We start from the raw sequence: 21,460 nt of genomic DNA, 5'->3' as shown, positions 1-21,460 counted from the left end.
CTCAATACAACACAGAAAGCCACTATCAATCACTGAAAATAGGCAGTGAAACCTATTTGTCAAAACTGCTCTAAGTAATATTGTTTAAGATACTCAATCTGGAACCTTCCTCATAGGCAAATAGTACAGGAATAGGTACAACCTTCTAAGATACGTGCTCAAGCATAGGTTGACACTCAAAAATTTGTGAATGCATGAAAATGCTTAACAAGGAAAATGGAAGAATAACATTAAAGCAGATAATGTTATGATTTGGTTAAGTGGGATAATTTTTAAAGGCTAACTGCCATCTAAGACATAGAGCAGTTTTAATTCTGATGATACAGGCACTTAAATAACTACAGTCATCCTATACAAATCAAAACCACAATAAGACACCACCTGACACCTGTCAGAATGGCTAACATTAACAACTCAGGCAACAACAGATGTTGGTGAGGATGTGGAGAAAGAGGATCTCTTTGGCATTGCTGGTGGGAATGCAAACTGGTGCAGCCACTCTGGAAAACAATATGGAGGTTCCTCAAAAAATTAAAATAGAACTACCCTACGACCCTACAATTGCACTACTAGGTGTCTATCCAAGGGATATAGGTGTGCTGTTTCGAAGGGACACATGAACCCCAATGTTTATAGCAGCACTATTGATGTATATACGTACATATACATATATGTACATATACATACAATCGAGTATTACTCGGCAATCAAAAAGAATGAAATCTTGCCATTTGCAACCACGTGGATGGAACTAGAGGATATAATGCTAAGTGAAATTAGAGAGAGACAAATATCACATGAGTTCACTCATATGAGGACTTTAAGATACAAAATAGATGAACATAAGAGAAGGGAAGCAAAGATAATATAAAAACAGGGAGGGGGACAAAACATAAGAGACTTAAATATGGAGAACAAACAGAGGGTTGCTGGAGGGGTTGTGGGAGGGGGGATGGGCTAAATGGGTAAGGGGCATTAAGGAATCTACTCCTGAAATCATTGTTGTACTCTATGCTAACTAACTTGGATGCAAATTAAAAAATTAATAAATCAGGGGCTCCTGGGTGGCTCAGTCGGTTGAGCGTGTGACTTCAGCTCAGGTCATGATCTTGCAGTTCAAGAGTTCAAGCCCCATGTCAGGCTCTGTGCTGACAGCTCAGAGCCCGGAGCCTGCTTCAGATTCTGTGTCTCCCTCTCTCTCTGCCCCATCCCCACTCATGTTCTGTCTCTCTCCATCTTAAAAAAACAAAAACTGAAAAAAAAAATTTTTAATAAATAAATAAATAAATAATAAAGAGTGAAAAAAATACAGTCATCCATTTTCAAGAAAAGCAATCACTACAAAAGTAGCAAGAAATTAAAACAACAGTTCCCTCAACCACAATGCACCAGAAATTGAAGGCTGCTACTGGTAACTGACAATTAAGCAGTTTCAGTATTGTTTATTCATTAGAATTTAAAGCTATAGTCTAATGGCTTGAAAAAAATCTGAGACAAAATGAGTAACTACAGTCGAGAATTTGATACCTGAAGTAGCTTTAACACCTGAGCAACCAAAATAATAAGACTTTCTCTAAATGAAGAAGAAAATCCTTGCTACTTGCAACAAAAAACATTTTCTTCTTCCAATGAAATTAATGATAATGCAATTCTTGTCCAAAATCAAATACTTTTTAAAAATATTTAAAAATACCTATTATAATGTGATTTGATCTATAGTCCTAGAAATACAAGGACAGTGCCTTAGTTTTAGTTGTCTTAATTTCCAGATATATAATATCTCTACTGAATGTGTTTTAAAATGTATGCAATTGTTGAACTATATTGGAAACATAAGCCATAATTTTAGTTTTAGAATAAAATTGGGTATATAGGAGAATTTTTTGAAAAAAAATAATCAGTTTGATAGAGTAGGCAGTTAGCTAGACATAAGCAGGGAGAGAGCAGGTAGTTTTCTGATTGTTCAGAAGGGCCAAAACCAAGTTTCAAACAGCCAGGAACCCCCCCGCCCCGGGGGGGGGGGGAGGGGAAACACATGTGCTCTTCCCTATAGCTGTTGCCCTACAGTAACCTATAGCTTCATGATAATACATTTACATTGTGGTTTTGACCCCCCTCCTTTCAGAGGGATGCTTCCATGACAGTTCATATAAGGATCATGTAAAACCAGACATCCCCTCCCAATCTGTAGGAGGAGACCCTTAGATGATAGGAGGCAATGCCATCAGAGACCACCCTCGCTATGACCCCTATAGCTTGCAAACATAAAAAGGAAAGACAACCTTGACCCCTGGTGCAGCTGCCACCTCTGGGCCTGCCCACTCTCCTACCTTTAGAGTGTACTTTTGCTTTAATTGCTATTAAACCCTTGCTTACTTGAGAGTCTGGCTATGAATTCTCGGCCAAACTCACAAACTGAAGCAGGGGGTGGGGGTAAGGGTGGGGAGCAGATGGGTCATGCCACTGACACAGTGAGATCAAATAAATATATATTTTAGGTGAAGGTACCTTTGGTCTGCTATACTTATACATTATACAACTTCAGAACATTAAGCAAAACCTGCATAATGAAATACATCAGATAAAAATATAGTTCAATAATTGAACCAATTAAGAGAAAGTCCACACTAGTTCAATCTGACAATGAACTCTGTTCCATGTTCAACAGTATGATGTGCTGCTTCCAGTGAATAAAAACCACATCAATGCCCCACTTTATTTTGCTTAAATAGACTTAGCCGTACTTAGGATCTGACATGAATTCTCCAAGAGATGTTAAGTTGTATTGACATGTAGCAGTAAAGAACATTTTCGGCTACAAGCAACTAAAACCACGATCTATAAAAACATTAAAACCAAGTCACTGCTCTTAATGTAATTAGGTAAAGTTTTCTAAAATCTCCTTTGAAATAACTATTATGCTAATATCTTCTACCCTTGGCCAAATTCACTCTCATGAATTGTTGTTTTACTATTATGCTCTTCCATGGCTATAATTTATGAGTAATTTCTTTGTAAAATGAGAATAGGGAGCACAGGAAACAATCTTATTTGGCTCTAAGACTGTAGGTGATTATGTGACTAACTCGTGGCACATCTTATCACTAGTTCATTCATGATTGTAATATAACAGATTTTAATCAGTAAGAAACTCATTGTCTAATTAGGTGTACTTACCTCAGGTAAGTATTTCTGTAAATTATATCAACAACTATCAAAGAAGGCTTTCACACAAAATATGAAAGCCCACAAAATATGAAAATCAACAAGAAAATACGTAAGTTTTGTGAAAGAACTTCATGCTGTACTGTATTGCTGTAATGTCACTTTTCTAGTGTTCTATTTATAAAACTGGAAAATGTTTAAAAAAATATTCTCCTTACCTGTGTATACAGTTTTTACTCTCGAGATAGGACATACCAGAAACAGCATCTAATGAAAATTTCACTAACTGCTTGAGTTTTAGTTCATCCTTCTTCTTTCTCAGAAAGGAGAGGAAATCACCTCCTAGAAGAATTGAGAGATGAACAATGAGATAAAATCATGAGGTACTGCTTACGAGAGATACCCAGCAGAACAAAAAGCTTTACACATCTGGCCATGCTTTTTACCCATTTTGTTTGACATGAGCATAAAACAAAGTATGAAAAGAGCACATCTATCAGGTACCATAAACTTTCCTACATACAGTTTAAGCCCTTTAAAGGCTTCACACTGTTTGTTATCCAGCATGCAATAATATTCAAACAAAATCATACCATTTCGCTGTTGCCATTTCTCACCAATTTGCCCGGCTAAAATTTTCTGTGAAATTTTGTTTCCTCTGATACCAAATAAAAGATTGTAATTATCAGCAGTTTAAAATGTAAATGATACCAAATTAGTTATCAGATTCACTGACTCCTTATGATTATGAAGTCACTGATGGTAGAGGGGGGCAATGATTTTGATGATTGAACTGCTGAGCCAGATTGTAGTTTGTGCATCAGATGGATTTCAACAATGTCTTCGAGCAACTCTTTAAACCAGCATGATCCAAAAGAAAAAAAAACACGCAAGGGAGCCCTGGTGGCTCAGTCAGTTAAATGTCCAACTCTTGGTTTTAGCTCAGGTCATGATCTCACGGTTCGGTTCCTGAGTCTGAGCCCTGCGTTGGGGTCTGCACTGACAGTGTAGAGCCTGTTTGGGGTTCTCTCTTTCCCTCTCTCTCTCTGCCCTTCCCCTGCTCATGCTCTCTCAAAATAAATACATAAAGTTTAAAAAAAGTTTTGAAAAAAAGAGAAATATAACACACAGTAATTTTCAATTTTCTGGTAGCTACATTTAGAAAGGTAACACTAACAACCAAACAGTGAAATCCATTTTAATAATGTATTTTTTCTTTAGTCCAATAAACCCAAAATATACTATATCAATATGTATCATTAAAAAACTATAGTTTTTATTTTATATTTTATCATCCTAAGTCTTTAAAATATGTTGTTTATTTCACATTTCATGGGACATCTCAAATATTTCAAACATTTTTAAATTTTTCTAACTGAATCCTCCCCATTTTAAGGGGATTAGAATTAAACTAAATTCAAAATTCAGTATTATTAGAAGCAATAGCCACATTTCAAAAGCTCAAGAGCCACCTATCGCCAGTGACCATTAAATTGTGTATTCATTCTTCATATGGCATTAAAGATTATATGAAGGCCTGATTATCCTTCCTTGTTAATGTATAGTGTATTGCATTTTTAAAAGTTAAATATATTAGAAAGAAATTTCTCTAAAAACAATAATTTCCACTTTCTCTTTCTATTAGGCTCAGATTTTAAACCAGAATTTTGCAAGAGGGATTAGCATTTTAATTGCCATTTCCTAAACTTTTTAATCCTCTTCACCAGGGATCCAGGCTTCCTTAAATAGAAAAACTCTAGAGGTGAAGACTTAATGGCTTTTTCTTTAATGAGAGTACCTGGAAAATAAACACTTGCCTAACTCTACTTATAATGTATGCTGTGTTTCTCTAACTTCTTTTATTCACACATCAAGTGTTACACAAATTTAGGTGGGCCCTTTACAAAATCAATAGCTATATGCTTAAAAATAATCTTAACTGTGTCAGATAATTTAGTTTGTTCTGTTCTTCTAAAGAGAATATCAAATGTATTAAATTACTAGGAAGATTATTGAAATAGTCTCTATCAAGCTTAACTTAATTTTTTGAGCAACAGAAAACAACAGTAGACAGCAAAATTAAGCACTAATTTCTCAACTTTAATAGGTATACCAATTAAGTGGATGTGAAATCAATTTTTAGCTCAAGTTATTACTTGGACCAATATTTACATATATTAATTCTTTTGTTAGGGGCGCCTGGGTGGCGCAGTCGGTTAAGCGTCCGACTTCAGCCAGGTCACGATCTCACGGTCCGTGAGTTCAAGCCCCGCGTCGGGCTCTGGGCTGATGGCTCAGAGCCTGGAGCCTATTTCTGATTCTGTGTCTCCCTCTCTCTCTGCCCCTCCCCCGTTCATGCTCTGTCTCTCTCTGTCCCAAAAATAAATAAAAAACGTTGAAAAAAAAATTTAATTCTTTTGTTAGATATATGTTGGCCTATTTTAGAAAAAGTGCAGACTTCTGCTCTTGAAACCATATAGCATTTTGTTTAAGCTTTGGAATAGCTTCCCAATGAAAAGAGCTTTTCTGGAACGTGATTTAAAGCAGCATATGACATAACCCCAGTATTCTGTGGAATCCTACTATTTCTTTCCAAAGTTCGCTCATATTCAGCACTTTTCCATCTGCCTCCTGTTCTTTTAAAATCTACCCCTTCAGTGAACCTCCTTTACCCACTAACCCCTGCCTCAAACTGTAAATCCTGTGAAGAGAATTGTGCCTCTGTTGCCCAATATTATAATTTCAGAGCCTACCACATCATGTCTGGCATGTAATAATACCTCATTAAACATTTCTTGAATGAACAAGTAAACAATGTGTACGTATCCCTTCTTGCAGCTTCTAGGCTTCCCAGGAAGACAATCTTTTTTCATTAATTTTAACATTTCTTCTCTAGTACTACCTCTCCAATGGTGAGAACTGTACTTTTTAAGTACTTGTTAAATGTTAAAATAATGTTTAGAAAGGGATAATACCACATTTTTTATCAATGGCACCGGATGGATGCTGTAAAATTCTTTAAATTCCAACAATAAAACTTAGTGCTTTAAGACTGAGCTCATCTTGATAGACACTTCGTAACACTAATGCCTTAAAAATTGCATCATTTAAAAAAAATTATTTGCAAAAAGACAATCAGTCCTTGGTACATAAAACTGTAAAACAATAAATGCATTATATAATAAAGAAATGACAACACTTAAATAGCATTCCAAGTTGCCTGAAAAGTGATGCCAAGTCAATAAAGGTAAAGTACTAGAAAGCACAGTGACATACAGCTCTTTCCCAATGCTGTGACACAGCCAAAGATACAGACAAAGGACTGTCTGATTGCCTCTTAGTTAATCCAGCAATATTTCTTTCTGCCTTAGAGAAATGTCTTGCCTAAAATCATTAAATCATTAAAGTAAATTTTAAATTTATTTCCAGTTTCTAGTTATTCAAGACACAGAATGATCTTAAGTAAAGAAGGAAAACCACCATTCCGCAGCCCTCGTCAGCTTCTTGCAGGTCACTGCACAGAAGCCAAGCCTTCAATAAAAATTAAGTAATTGTGATTCAGCACTGAAAGCCTGAGCCTTGGGCAAGTGTTAGCATTAAGAACCCTGAAGCAAGAAGTCAACTCCCCAGGGGATAGAGTATGAGATTAAAGGTAGGATACCCAGGAAATAATTCAGACAGAGCCAGAAATGTTCCCCTAGGCACAATACTTGATGACACCCTTAAGTGAAGAAGAACTAGAGGGTGACATCAGATGATAGAATTTTCAGTATTCACTGTCAGTTACTGTAGAAGATAGTGTCTGTTTCTTTGAATTCATTCTCCTATAATTTTCATTAAGGGCCAAGTTAAAGAACCTCTCTTAGAATTTGTGATATATGTAATAATCATGTATGTGGTACAGATATTTATATGTGTATGCATGTATATATATGTAGATGTATATGTACGTGTGTTTGCATATATGCATAGAGCATAGAGTACCATACCTGACCACTGCAATAAGGATCTTGGTGTTCAAAGCAGGCAAAACAAGATATTAACGCCCCTTTGTAAATCTGTCGTAAAAGGATTATTTCTATGTAGGTATATTGCACATTAAATGAAGATAGGATGGATTATTTTCTAAAATTTTCCACCAGTGATAAATTTCTAAGACAATACTTAATATGTTTTTATAGCCAACTTTTGGGTTACTGGGGAGAGAGCATGACATCATGAAAAGAACCTGGATATTGAAGTCAGACTGACCTAGGTCTGATTAACTAGGAGGCCTTGGGGAAGTTGTTTTTCTAAGCTTCTTTAAAACAAGGATTAAGTGCACTTATTTCTCAAGATGGTTTTGAAGACTAAAATGTATCTAAAACATGAAGCCCATGCCTAGAACACCATATTATACTACTACAACTTCTTATTTTTGCTCAAGCTATTTTATATCTCAAGAAAGAAAGAGATGTAGTAGGGACTGGTTGTTTGTCATATATGTGTTTTCCCTTACCTCACTTTCCTGCCCTTCTCCCATTTTGGAAAGTATTCACCTCACCCTCAACATTAAAGATGGTCCTAGAGTGGCTTCACCCAATCCATGAAGCCCATTCCCCTGCCCAAGTGACTGGTTCAGGGATAGACACATGGCTTAATTTGGGCCACTGAGATACAAGGAAATGCTTAAGGGTTGGGGGTGGGCTGGGAATAAAACTGGAAGCATATAAGAGCATGTAGTACCATGGCGACTGGCAGACTAGGGGTGGGTGAAGCAATCATCATGAAAACCAGAAAAAAGTTAAGGTAAGAGAATAGTTTTTGGTGACATATTTGAGCCTCTGGATCAAACAATGCCTGAACAGTGACTTCCCTCTAGATTTTTCAATTAAGTGAACTAATAAAATCTCCCTAATTTGTAATGTATCTCTGTACTACCAACTCAAAGATTCCTGATGGATGAAATAATACCTGTATTGGAAGATTATTGAGAATTTAAAAAGGTAATGTATGTTAAATATATGGAACAAGTAGGCAACAATAAATAGCAGTGCTTATTACTGCTTGCAGCCAATTTTTAGGAGGATAGAGGGCTATTCTTTTCAATAGAACTTTCTCAAAAGAATTCTTACTCTATGCTGGGAAAATTTGATCATATCTATTCTTTCATATTCATGGGACTGGGAAGAACTGATCACATTAAACAAACTCAGAGATGATTACATAAAGAAGAACACTAATTTATTTATCAATTTTTCATTAGAGAAAAGGGACCATCAGGGCTAAACCACTAATGACTTCTTGTCATTGAATTGTGTAGAGATCTTAATTTATCATCAAATAACTTCAAAGTCTGTTAAATTAAGAGATATCAGTCCCTAGTGATATATAAAATATATAATTCATTACTCTTGCTTTTTAGGATATAAATTTATTCCTGAGAAGTTTGGTTTAATTATGTTCACTTATAAATTTAAATAGGATAATAAAGCAACTATTACATTATAGAGAGCTGTTTTGGGGGACCCATTTATGTCATCGTTCAGAGTTTTTATTAAAAAATAATAAACTTTTTTCTCTTTAGCCTGTAGTGATGAAAGTTATGGCTGTTAGCTGGACCATCAAAAATAAGGGGAAAAATACGTATGACAATCACAAACAATGAATGCTGATGCAGCCTGTTTTCTATGAAATACAGAACAGATTTTATATAATAGGAGAGAAGCCAAAACAAGTCCTTGAAGAAGAAAGCATCAACACAAACACCAAATCAGAGGATAATGACTGCTGCATGTAGGGTATACTCAGGAAGAGATGGACAGGACAGAAAGATATTAGCCAGGAGAATGCTCTATTTGTCAGTTGAGGTGATGAGGGCTTATTATATTAAGAACTATCCAAATAAAGACTAAAGCATTAGATCTGAAAAGACTCTGTAAAAAAACTATAAATGGGTCTGTGAAGATGAGGAAAACACTGAATAACTGAAAATGACTACAAGAATATACTGGCTTCCTTAATTCCATTTTCTTTTTAAAGCAGCACTTTCGGAATAGCTTGCTACCTAAGTAACATAATTCAGCTAGGCCAAAAGCAGAGCTGAGTGTATGGTTTTCCCAGTCTGGGTTAATACATGACATTAGTCTTTTCCGACAAAGTTCCTTAATAGCCATATTCTGCTAACACTGCAGAATAGTGGGAACCTTTTGCATTTCTCCTCTGCAGATGCTCTTTGAGAACATAACTCAATAGCAATCATGATAACAGATCTATGAAATAAAGGAGTCCATTTCACAGTATGTTTAACTTGCTGGTTCAAAAGACACCAGCTATAATCTTGCCAGACATTATGGAAATTGCCACAACAGATGCCAGAGTCAACTTTCACAAACTCTCAGGATGTCAGTACTAGAAGGCACTTGGGAGATAATCAGCTTTTTCATATCATGGAGGAGGAAACTGAATTTACCTTTTATTTTTATGGTGGTGATTTTGGTGATATTATTGATATTCTATGGCCAGTGTTTGCAAACCATGTCTGGAGGCCAAAACCAGCCTCTGGCCTATTTTTGTAAATAAAGCTTTAGTGGGAAACTACCACAGTCATTCCTTTACATATTGTCTATAGATGCTTTCATGCTATGACAGCAGAGTTGCAATAGCAACTGTATGGCCCTCAAAGCCTAAACATTTTATTATCTGGCCCCTTACAGGGAAAGTTTGTCAACTCTTATTTTAAGATATTTATTGCTGAGTATTTCATACAGGTTTATCCCCTTCATTTAAATGATTCCTATGGTTGCTTTGTCTACTTTCAACCAAGATTTTAATCTTCACTACGTGTTTATTGCAACAGAGCTCAATAGTGACATGGTTTTTATTATGAAATTTATTGTCAAATTGGTTTTCATACAACATCCAGTGCTCATCCCAACAGGTGCCCTCCTCAATGCCCATCACTAACTTTCCCCTCCCTCCCACCCCCGATCAACCATCAGTTTATTCTCAGTTTTTAAGAGAAGAGTGACATGGTTTATTGCTCAATGAGAAAGCTAGAAAGGTAGATTCACCAACTCATTTTATTCCTAAGGCTTATGAACATATTCACACATGCAAAAATACATATGATGAGATGGTAAATCCCCTGTCACTCTCCCATCCACACTACACTGTCTGCCACCAAGGCAAAGAAGTTCCACTGTCTTGTCTCTCGCCTTACTTCATGTTAAACTACTCACTTCTCCATTTTGTGTCTTCTTAGGTCTCTCAAAGCTGTCTTTTATATAAAGTATAAAGGCAAGGATGGACAGAAAAATCAGGTATAGAAGAAGTTAGCTCGAAAGCCTCCTGGAACACCCTTTAAATATTTAGATGCCAGGATGGCAGTTAAAAAAAAATCAATGGAATGCTTGTTTTGATGTTCCTATCTGCTACAGGAAACCTGCAGAGAAAAAAATGAAGGCATCAATTCAAGCTTCCTTAGATTTTAAAGAGATGTAGGATAAAAAGACCTATGCAAAAAACATATTTCAATTTGATAAGCAAAAAATATTTATAAAAGCTAAATATATTGTTAGAAATTGATATTATCATAGGCTAGGTATTTTAGGGACATTAAGGTCTCCAAATCAGTGATGTCAATGACTACTTTGTTAAGACCTTTTACATAATATTATATGAAATACTTAGAAATGTGTACTTATATGTTCATATAAATGTTACTCATAGAATTTAACTTATGCAAAGGTTTTGATCAAAAATACATTCAAAAGTTGTGAAAATTTCTATCAGATTACAAAAATAATACTTCAAAAGAACACATTGCAGCAAAGAACTGGAAATGTCAGTGTTTGGGAAAAAAAACCAGAACAAAGAAGAGTCTCTTTTTTCATGTTTTAAAAAGTTGTGGTAAAAAACACATACCACAAATTTGTTTGCTTAACAATATTAAGTGTAGAAAATTGTTAACTATATGCACATTGTTAATAACAGATCTCTAGAACTTTTTCATCTTGCATAACTGAAACTCTTTACTCACTAACTTCCCATTTCCCACTCCCAGCAGCCCCTGGCAATCACTATTCTACTTTCTGTTTCTAGGAGTTTGATTACTTTACTTATTCATTTATTAAGTTTTTAAATGTTTATTTTTGAGAGAGGGAGAGAGGGGGAGGGGGGGAGAGAGAGAGAGGGAGAGAGAGAGAGAGACAGAGAGAGAAAGAGAGAGAGAGACACCCCCAAGCAGGCTCTGCACTGTCAGCACAGAGCCCGATGTGGGGCTCAAACTCATGAACCACAGATCATGGCTTGAACCGAAGTTGGATACTTAACCTACTGAGCCACCCAGGCATCCCTAGGAGTTTTATTACTTTGAAAACCTAACATAAGTGGAATTATACAGTATTTGTCTTTTTGGGTTGACTTATTTCACTTAGTTTAATGTCTTCAAATTTCATCCATGTTGCAGAATATGACAGCATTTCCTCCTTCTTTGAGGCTGAAAAACATATATATATATATATATATATATATATATATATATATATATATATAGCACATATTTTTAATCCATTCACCCACTGGTGGACATGTAAGCTATTGTGATAATGCTATAATGAACATGGGTGCGCATATCTCTTTAAGATACTATTTTCAATTCTTTCAGATATATACATAGAAGTTGAATTGCTGGGTCACATTGGAGTTCTCTTTTTAATTTTTGAAGACTTTCCATACTGTTTTCTACAGTGGCTACACCAGATTATAACCACACCAACAGTGCACAAGGATTCCAAATTCTCCACATGCTTGCCAACATTTGTTATTTTCCAGATAGTTAGTGGCCATCTTAATGGGTGTGAGGTAATAGCTCCTGTTTGCATTTCCTTGATGATTAGTGATATTGAGCATCTTTTCCTATGCTTGTCGGCCATTTGAGTATTTGTCTGTTTAAGTCCTTTGCTTATTTTTCCATTGAGATACTTAGGTTTTTGCTACTGACTTGTAAGAATTTTTAATATATACTGGATACTAGCCGCTTATCTGATATACAGTTTGCAAATTTCTTCCCCATTCTGTAGGTTAACGACACTCTGTTGACTGTTTCCTTTGCTGTGCACAAATTTTTAAGCTCGATATAGACCCATTTTTCTATTTCTGTTTTTGCCTGTGCTTTTGGTGTCATATCCAAGAAATTGTTGTTCATTCTGACGTCAAGAAGCCTTTCCCGATAATTTTTTTCTAGGAGTTTTATATTTTCATGTCTTATATATTAAGATCCTTAATCCATTTTGAGTTAGTTTTTTATATGGTGTAAGATAAGGGTCCATCTTTATTCTATTGCCTGTGTATATCCAGTACTTCCAACACCATTTACTAAAGAGACTATCCTTTCTCCACTATGGAGTCTTGGCACCCTTGTCAAAAATCATTTGACTGTATATGCCAGGATCTATTTCTGGTACCTATATTCTGCTGCGTTGTTCTACTGTCTGTCTTTATGCCATATAATATTATGTTTATTACTATAGTTTTATAATGTATTTTGATATCATGAAGTGTGAGGCGTCCCACTTTGTACTTCTTCATCAAGATTGTTTGACTACTTGGGATCCTTTGAAATTCCAGGTAAATTTTAGAATTTTTTTTTCCTATCGCTGCCAAAAAAAACTGCCATTGGATTTCTGTGGGGAGTGCATCAAATCTATGGATGGCTTTAGGTAGCATGGACACTTTAACAGTATTAAGTCTTCCAATTCATGAATGCAGGAGGACTTTCCATTATTTGTGTCTTCTTTAATTTCTTCCAGCAATGTTTGATAGTCTTCAGTGTACAAATCTTGTCCCTCTTTAAGTTTAGTCCTAAGTAATTTAATCTTTTTGATGTTACTCTGAAAAGATTTAAAGAAAACTTCCCTTTAGGATTGTTCACTCTTACTGTATAAAAACACCACTGATTTCTGAGTGATGGTTTTGATTTTTTTTTTTAATTTACTTAGAGAGAGAGAGAGAGAGAGAGAGAGAGAGCGCTAGGGAGGGGCTTGAGAGGATCTCAAGCAGGCTCCAAATTTCCTGAGATGCAGGGCTTGAACTCAAGAACTGTGACATCATGACATGAGCTGAAATCCAGAGCTGTACACTTAACCAATTGAGCCACTCAGGCACCCCCTGAGTGCTGATTTCATGTCCAGTAACTTCGCTGAATTTTTTTTATTAGTTCTAACAGAGTTTTGTTGTGTGGAATCTTTAGGGTTTTCTATAAATAAGATCATGTTTTCTGAAAACAGATGATTTTACTTCTTCCTTTCTGATTTGGATGCCTTTTCTTTTTCTTGCCTGATTGCTCTGGCTAAAACTTCTAGTATTATGTTGAATAGAAGTGTTGAGAGTAGGCACCTTTGTCTTATTCCTACTCTTAAGGGAAAAAGTTTTCAGTTTTTCACCACTGATTATAATGTTAGCTGGGAGCTTTTTTATATGAACTTTATTATGCTGAGGTAATTTCCATTCATTCACTGAATTTTGTCAAATGCTTTTTCTGCATCAATCAAGATGATTTTGTGATTTTGAGCTTTGTTCTGTATATGTGGCATGTTAAATTTATATATTTTCATAAATCATCCTCATGTCACATTCACACATGAAACACATATATATTGAGAACATAAATTTTCCTGCCATGCTCCCTATCCATAATCCACTGTCTTTTACTAAAGCCAAGTCTGATTATCTGTTTCTCTCCCTACTTACATGTCAATCTTAACTGCCATTCTCATTCCACAAGAAGCAAAGTATTAACATTTTTCTATCACTCATCAGGAATCCAAGGTAGCCTATAGCAGAGTATCTTCTGATTTTTTCACTCACTAACGATAACTCTTGTTTAGGTGAACCACATGTCTCTGTACAAGTATCTTTCCATGTGATTCTATGACAGACTGCTCTTTTTGGAAGGACCTCTTGATAATTTCATCCACCTGAGATTATCTTAACTCTGTAATTCAGCTTGTACTGGCTGAATCAAGAGATAGTCTGAAATTAGAAAAATATCCTTTGTAACAGCATCAAAAAAATCCACCACCAACAACAAAATACTATGAGATAATTTTAAAGAAGGATATGTTGCACCTTTAGAATGTTAGCTATAAAACACTGCTAAGACAAATTTAAAAGTAGAAATTTTATGCAATAATATATAAAGTCCGTAAAATGGAAGATTAATATTGAGTGTTAAAAGTTAAGTCTTCTCAAAATAATCAATAGAATGAATGCAATCCCAATCAAATTCCAAGCCAGCTTTTTTTGGTTGAATTTCACAAGCTCCTTCTAAGTTTTTTATGGAAATGCAAAAGATCTAAAATAAAGAAAATGTTGAAAAAGAACAAATTGGGAAGATACAGACCATCCAGTTTTAAGTACTACTATAAAGCTGTTGTCAAGGAAGTGCCTGGCTTCAGGATAGCCAAGTAGATCAACAGAATAGAACGGAGTTCAGAAACAAATGCATCTACATGTGTCTGTTTCATTTACCACATAGATACCAAACAATTCACTGGGGAAAGGAAATTCTTGTAAAGAACTGGTAGTGAAAGAACTAGATAACTGCATGGGAAAACAGAAATTCAATCTCTACCTCACATCATACACAAAATTAATTGAAAGGACTTCTAGAACTAAAGTACAAAGCTACTAAAGGTAAATGTAGAAAAATATCTTTGTGATCTTGATAGAGGAGAAGATTTCTTTGGACTCCAAAGCAGTAACCATAAAAGAAAACAAAGAAAAAGAAAGCAAATTAAAATGGACTTCATCCAATTTAAAATAAAACAAAACCTTTGCTCATTAAAAGACATTATAAAAGTGAATAGGTAATAGGTAAGCCATAGAATTGGCTTTTTCTTTAAGTTAAAAAAACATAATTGTGGTAAAAATGACAAATAACCAAATTTAGCAACTTTACTATCTAGGTATATAGTTCAGAACTGTTAAGTATATCCACTTTTTTGTGCAACAGATCTCCCAGGCTTTCAAAACTGGCTTTTATCCAGGTTATATAAAGAACTCCTGCAATTTAGTAACAAAAGATAAACAACACAATAAAAATGGGAAAGACTAACATCAAAAGAAAGATATAGGGGTGGCTAATAAGCACATGCCAAGAGTTCAATGTCGTTTATTATTAGGATACCACTATAAGGTATCACCTCACACATATTACATTGGCTTTAAATCCAATGAAATTAAAAAGCCAATTAAAAAGACTGACAACACCACATGCTAACAAACTTGTAGAATAACTGAAGCTCTCCTATAGTGTTGGCAGATGTGTAAAATGCTATAACCACTTGGGAAAACTGACAGTTTATAATAAAATTAAACTTACATCTACAGAATGAACTAGCAATTAATTCTACTACTGTGTATTTACCAAGAAGAAATGAAAACATATGGCTATAAGAAGACGTGTACAAATGTATTTATGGCACTGTCATTCAAACAGTCCCAAACTGGAAAAAAAAATCTCTAAATATCTGCATATTTATGCAACAGAATGCTACTGAGAAATAAAAAGGAATGTATTCTGATGTATGCAATACTATAAATGAAAAAAAAGATTCCAGGTAAATCGTGTGCCTAAATGTAAAATAAAACAAAAAAAAAACTTCTAGAAAAAAACGCAGGTAAATAAGACCATAGGGATAGGACACATAAAGCTATACTCAAAAAGGAAAAAAGTGGCTAAATTCCATTGCATTAAAACTTGGAAATTCTGGGGATGCCTTGGGTGGCTCAGTGGGTTAAGTATCCAACTCTTGATTTCAGCTCAGGTCATGATCTCATGGTTTTTGGGTTTGAGCCCCATGTCGGATTCTGCACTTTGTGGAGATGGATTAGGATTCTCTCTCTGCCCCTCTTCTCTGCCCCTCCCCTACTCATGCACTCTCTCTCTCAAAATAAATAAATTAACTTTAATAATAATTTGTAAAAGGTTGTTTTAAAAAAAAAACACACTTGGAACTTCTGTTCATCCAAAACATCATTAAGGTGGTGAAAAAGTAAACCATACTGTAAAAGAAGATGTTTATAGTGTAATGAACAAAGTAATTGTATGTAGATACATAAAAAATTCCTACAAACTAATATGAAAAAGACAAGCCAAGAGAATAGGAGAAAAAGTCTTCAACAAGGCATTTCATAAAAAAGCCTATACAAAGGGCCAAGAAGTATATGCTAATATGTTCAATGTAATTAGTCATTAAAAAAGCTAATTAAAACCACAATATCTTAGTGCTTTATATCTACCAGAATAGCTACAATTAAAAAGCCCAATCATACCTCATTTTGGCAAGGATGTAGAGAAACTGAGACTCTCACATACTGTTAGTGGGGATGTAAATTGTAGCCAACACGGGACCCTTTTTGGCACTTTCTCCTAATGCTAAACATGTATACACGGTAACCCAGCGGTTTAACTCCACATAGATATATCCAACAGACATATGCACCAAAAAACATACATAAGAATATTCAAAGCAACCTAATTCATAGTAGCCCCAAACTGGAAGCAATACAAATGTCCATAAATGGCTGAACAGAAAAATAAGTTGTGTTGTATTCGTACAATAGAATAACCTATAGCAATGAAATTAATGCACTCCTGCAACCAAAATATGGATGAATCTCATTAACACAATGCTGAAGAGATATCTAGACCAAAAGAATATGTAAGGTTTGATTCCATTTATGCCAAGTTCGAAAACATGCAAGGTTAATCTATTCTGTAAGTCTGGAAAATGGTGTGTATTCTTTGTGATAATTTGAGCTATATACTTATGATTAGTGTACTCCTCTCTATGTATTACGCTTTCTTGGTTCTAGGATTTTAACCCTGCTTACAAGCTAATAAGTTAGAGCCTGTTATTTCTTCATGGGTCAGAGATGAAGGACTTTATTATTCACGGCCCAACATGGGGGTGTTATGGGTAAGCCCAGACGGGATGCCTGTACACACAGTAGAATGTGTTACAGGAAAGCAGTTTGGGGAAAGCTTCCACTAGACACCAGACAGTAAGCAAGCCTGCTCTTTGTCTCAGAAGGAGACATTACCTCATCCCTCAAAGTTGCTCACTACAAACACATCCCTGAGAAATGACGCAGGTAGAGATCAGCCAGATCTTGGCATACCCAGTAAGACAAACAGGAATACAAGAGATCAATGGAAGAGTATCTCTCAAAATACTTTAACAGAAAACTTTACTAGATTTTTTTATACTATAAAAAATTCATTAGAGGAAGGCCATAAATATAATACAATAAGGTTTCAGCAAGCCATTTGACCCATCATTACAATCCTGTGGTTAAAATGGAGATGAGGTGAGCTGGGAAGTATTATGGTTAAGTGGATTTGTAGGCTGAACAATGATACTCCTGGAATCTGGATTTAAGGATTGGTGGAGATCTGTGAAAAAGTTATTAGGGGTATGGATGGCTTGGAATTGCAGGCTTAATCCTTTTTGTCCCACTATTTTTATTAATAATTTGGATGAAGACATAAAAGGTATGCTACATACAGTACAAAAAATGTAAGTGAAAATGTTCTGATATCCTGAAAGAAACATTTAAGGTGATATCAAAGCTGTTTGCAAATATGTGAAGAGCCTTTTTATGTAATGGGAAGTTGGTTATTTTCTGTATAATTTCAGGTTTCAAGTAAGGTTTTGTTTTTAAGTATGCTAGGATACCATGTCTAAACTATTTCTTCAGAAACACTAAGAGAAATCCCCATGTATGGGTTCACTCTATCTTTCTAACTTCAAATATTTGCTTCAGGAGAATTTAAGTCCTGCTTTTGCTTAGAAGAGAAAGCTATGTTATTTTAGCACTCAGAATAGAAAAGTACAAAATGATGCATTTGATATATTTTCACAAAAAGGAATAGTCAATGATAAAAAGATGACTTTCCATATTGGATAAAAAAAATTAGAGATATTAAAATTTCCTAGAATGGATTTCTAGCAATTAAATCCTTAACTTGATCTATCTTAGGCAAATATACTAAGACTTCTGACATTCTTTAAAAAAATTTTTTTAATGTTTCATTTTATTTTTTGAGAGACAGAGTATGAGCAGGGGAGGGGCAGAGAGAGAGGGAGACACAGAATCCAAAGCAGGCTCCAGGTTCTGAGCTGTCAGCAAAGAGCCTGACGAGCGGCTCGAACACATGAAAGGAAGATCATGACCTGAGCTGAAGTCAGACGCTCAACTGAATGAGCCACCCAGGCGCCCCAAAACTGTTGACATTCTAAGAGAGAATAACAAATATAGTTTTTTGGCAATATCTTACTACCAGTAGTACTTAGCCCACAAACACTGGGATTTCAATGAAGATCAGGAAAAATACGCCCCTTCCCTAAGAAGTAAAACTCTTGGTGGAGGAGTTTGGTATTAAAAACATCTTATTTAATAGTTTATGACTATATGCCATCATAGGTATTATCTCAGTGAACCCTCTTAATAATACTTTAATTATGAATTGACTTTCCTAATATACTACCAAGAGGCAATGCTGGGTCTCAAATCCATGTATTTTGTCTATAGTTGAGAATTCTCTTGGCTACAGCAGCTTCCCAAGTATAGATCAGTGACTATGTCCTGAAAGGACAAGCATTTGTCATGTATCAAGTGGGGCACATATGACAGTGAGGAACACAAGAATCTTCCATATGAGAGGGAGTCATGGGGGGTTCCTGGCAGGCCACACAGTGTGCAGCCTCTCAAGTGACAGTTAAGCTTATCTGCTGGCCATCTCACAGAAAAGCTCTTGTGATACATTAGGCAGAGGCAAAGAGTTCTTCTAGAAAGGATACAAAAAGAAAAATATTCAAAGAATTTGAGAGTAGAACCTCAAAGAATTTGAGAGTAGAAAAATATTCAAAGAATATATACAGAATTATATAGAATTTGTAGAATTTCATAAAATTCTAGGTAACTTGCTGAAGGCCTACTAACAATAAAAACAGATTTTCTATCTTCTGGTTGTTCTCAATCCAATAAGAAAGATGGGTATTTCAGAAATAAACTGTAGTAAGTAAAATAATAGTGAAACAATTGCTAACTAGATGCATTAGTAGTACTTTGTAATGGTTCATAAACATGTATTGAAATGTGCCTTGTAGGTCTGGACAAGAATTCAGAAGGTAGGTAAGGCTTTGAAGGATGGAGCAGGATGTAATTAGAGGAAAACAAAGAAAGAACACCTGTACTTTTTTTAAAGGAATAGATATAAATTAAAAGAAAGAGCTCTTGAGAAGTAAACATTCATAGAACCAAGACTCAAATTTCTGTTTATATTTGTTTGTATTTTTATCTTGCTGAAATTTTTGTGCTAAATTAGTACTACCACTGATGAATACTTAAGTTTTCTCCTACTTCACTGCTTAGGAAGAAAAGCTAAATCAGGTGCACTGTATTAGTGAAAATAGATTTTTCTTTAAACTGTACTTAGGATATGAAATAAACATTCATGCCTTATTTGGAGTTTTTCTGGTAGAATGGTAATTCTGTGCTAGAAACAATTATGATCCTCTGGAAGCATAAGAATGTTTGAGTATCAACCAATATTCCTCCTAATTCAGATCATAAGGAAGAGGCTCCCAATTACACTGAATGTTCTTAAAACTAAGTGGGGAAAAGATACACTAAAGTAATTTAGTCTTAAATATTTTCCTTAGGACAACTACTTTCAGGAAAGAGATAATAAGCATGCATGCAGTAAAATTCTAGCAATCTAAGGGAAAAAAAGTTTTTATGTTTTTAAGATTTACTTTAATGGGGTTTCACTATATAAATTTGCAGAAGGCCTTCTCATCCCAACTTGGTCAGTAATTAGTTGTAGGAAGTTAGGTAGAGCACTCAATTTCTCTGGATTTCATCCATTACATGGAGAAGTTGGGCTAGAACGACCACTAAGGTTGAATACAGACCCAGAAGCTCAGTCCAGTAGAAAGTAGAAATGTGGTGATTACTTAGGCACCATTTCTGGGTTCCCAGTCATAATATGCTCTACTTTGGACACTTCACATGCAGCCTTTTTTTATTAACTGCAGGAGTTCTCCATTCTTACTACCCAATAACATCTCTCCCTGAAGACTGTAGCTCTGTTATCTGTATGACCTGGTGGTAAAACTGGAGCTCTTCTGCTATTCTCCTCCATTCCCAACTCCCCCCTACCTGACAATCAGTGCTATCATTCCTCTGATATCTGATTCAAGCAATCTGAGAATAATGATGTGTTTACTAACATATTTCATCCTGCCTGTCCAGTTTTACAATCCTCTTCGGTGCCTCTGCCAATAAGCCTTTACCATTAACTGCTTTAGGCCAAACTCTTAATTATTCACTTCTGGACTGGTAAAAACTTACTTTTTAGATCTCAAACTCTGGCAAGAAAATGGAATAATCTTGCCTTATAGTTTACCAGATAATTCACTCCTATTATTCAGACTTAAAATCCTTGAGCATCATCCTTCCTCTTCCAACAAAAGATAGCTTTTACCAATATCATCAACTCAAAATGGGTAATACATCTTCTCTCCCTTCACAACTCATGTAACTGTATTTTACAAACAGTAAACATTTCATTAACTGCTTATATAGATTTGTTGATTAAGTTATTATCCATGTCACCTTTCACAACAGTATTCCAGGTCCTCCATCATCAATTCCCAGGAGTCACAGCCTGGTAGGTAAGTCATTTAATGCAAGACTATGTGGAAATACGCAGTTAAAACAGGTGTCAGTAAACTGATAGGTTAAAGGCTACAGAGACACCATCAAAAGAATTTGGATTACACAGGCATTCAAATTATTGTCAGTCAATTCTTATTGGGATTATTTTCATTTTATGACATGAATATAAGCTTAATGAGTAAGCAGACAGAAAAATGCCTTGTGTAAGCAGTATCTTCCTTTAACCCTATTACACTTTCTCATTGTACCTAAAAAAAAAGCCCAAATGGATTTATTTTTAAAAAGTCATCATTAAATTAAAAAAACTTACTGTCTTTAATGTAGACCATAGTGAGGTAACAATTCACTCAAACAATGTGGGAAGACTGACAAAAGGAAATGAATCCTTTAAAGTAATTTCCACATTGCCAGAAAGGATTCCAAGAGCACGTTAGCATTCAGTCTAGAATTGAGGTCAGGATGAGAAAGAGAGCTGTAGAGCTGCCCATGGCTCAGCTACAGTATCTGCCAGCACAATGCAGGGCAGTTTGCATGGGGGAAAGGCACCCTAAAAATTTGCAGGATC

At 35.3% G+C, this 21,460-nt stretch overlaps 1 protein-coding gene across 3 annotated transcripts in view; it reads right to left on the bottom strand.

Annotated features, from left to right (window-relative positions):
* FER (FER tyrosine kinase) overlaps positions 1-21,460 on the bottom strand; it is a 437,406-nt gene that overhangs the window by 107,681 nt on the left and 308,265 nt on the right. For all 3 annotated transcript variants that reach the window (XM_043595148.1, XM_043595157.1, XM_043595165.1), the window contains one exon: positions 3,384-3,507. In XM_043595148.1, the coding sequence (XP_043451083.1) occupies positions 3,384-3,507 (124 nt within the window). The remainder of the gene's footprint in view (positions 1-3,383; positions 3,508-21,460) is intronic.

The sequence above is a fragment of the Prionailurus bengalensis genome, chromosome A1 (genome assembly GCF_016509475.1).
Source record: "Prionailurus bengalensis isolate Pbe53 chromosome A1, Fcat_Pben_1.1_paternal_pri, whole genome shotgun sequence".
Taxonomy (NCBI): Eukaryota; Metazoa; Chordata; class Mammalia; order Carnivora; family Felidae; genus Prionailurus; species Prionailurus bengalensis.
Note: the sequence above shows the minus strand (reverse complement) of the source record. Positions and strands in the feature narration are given on the sequence as shown.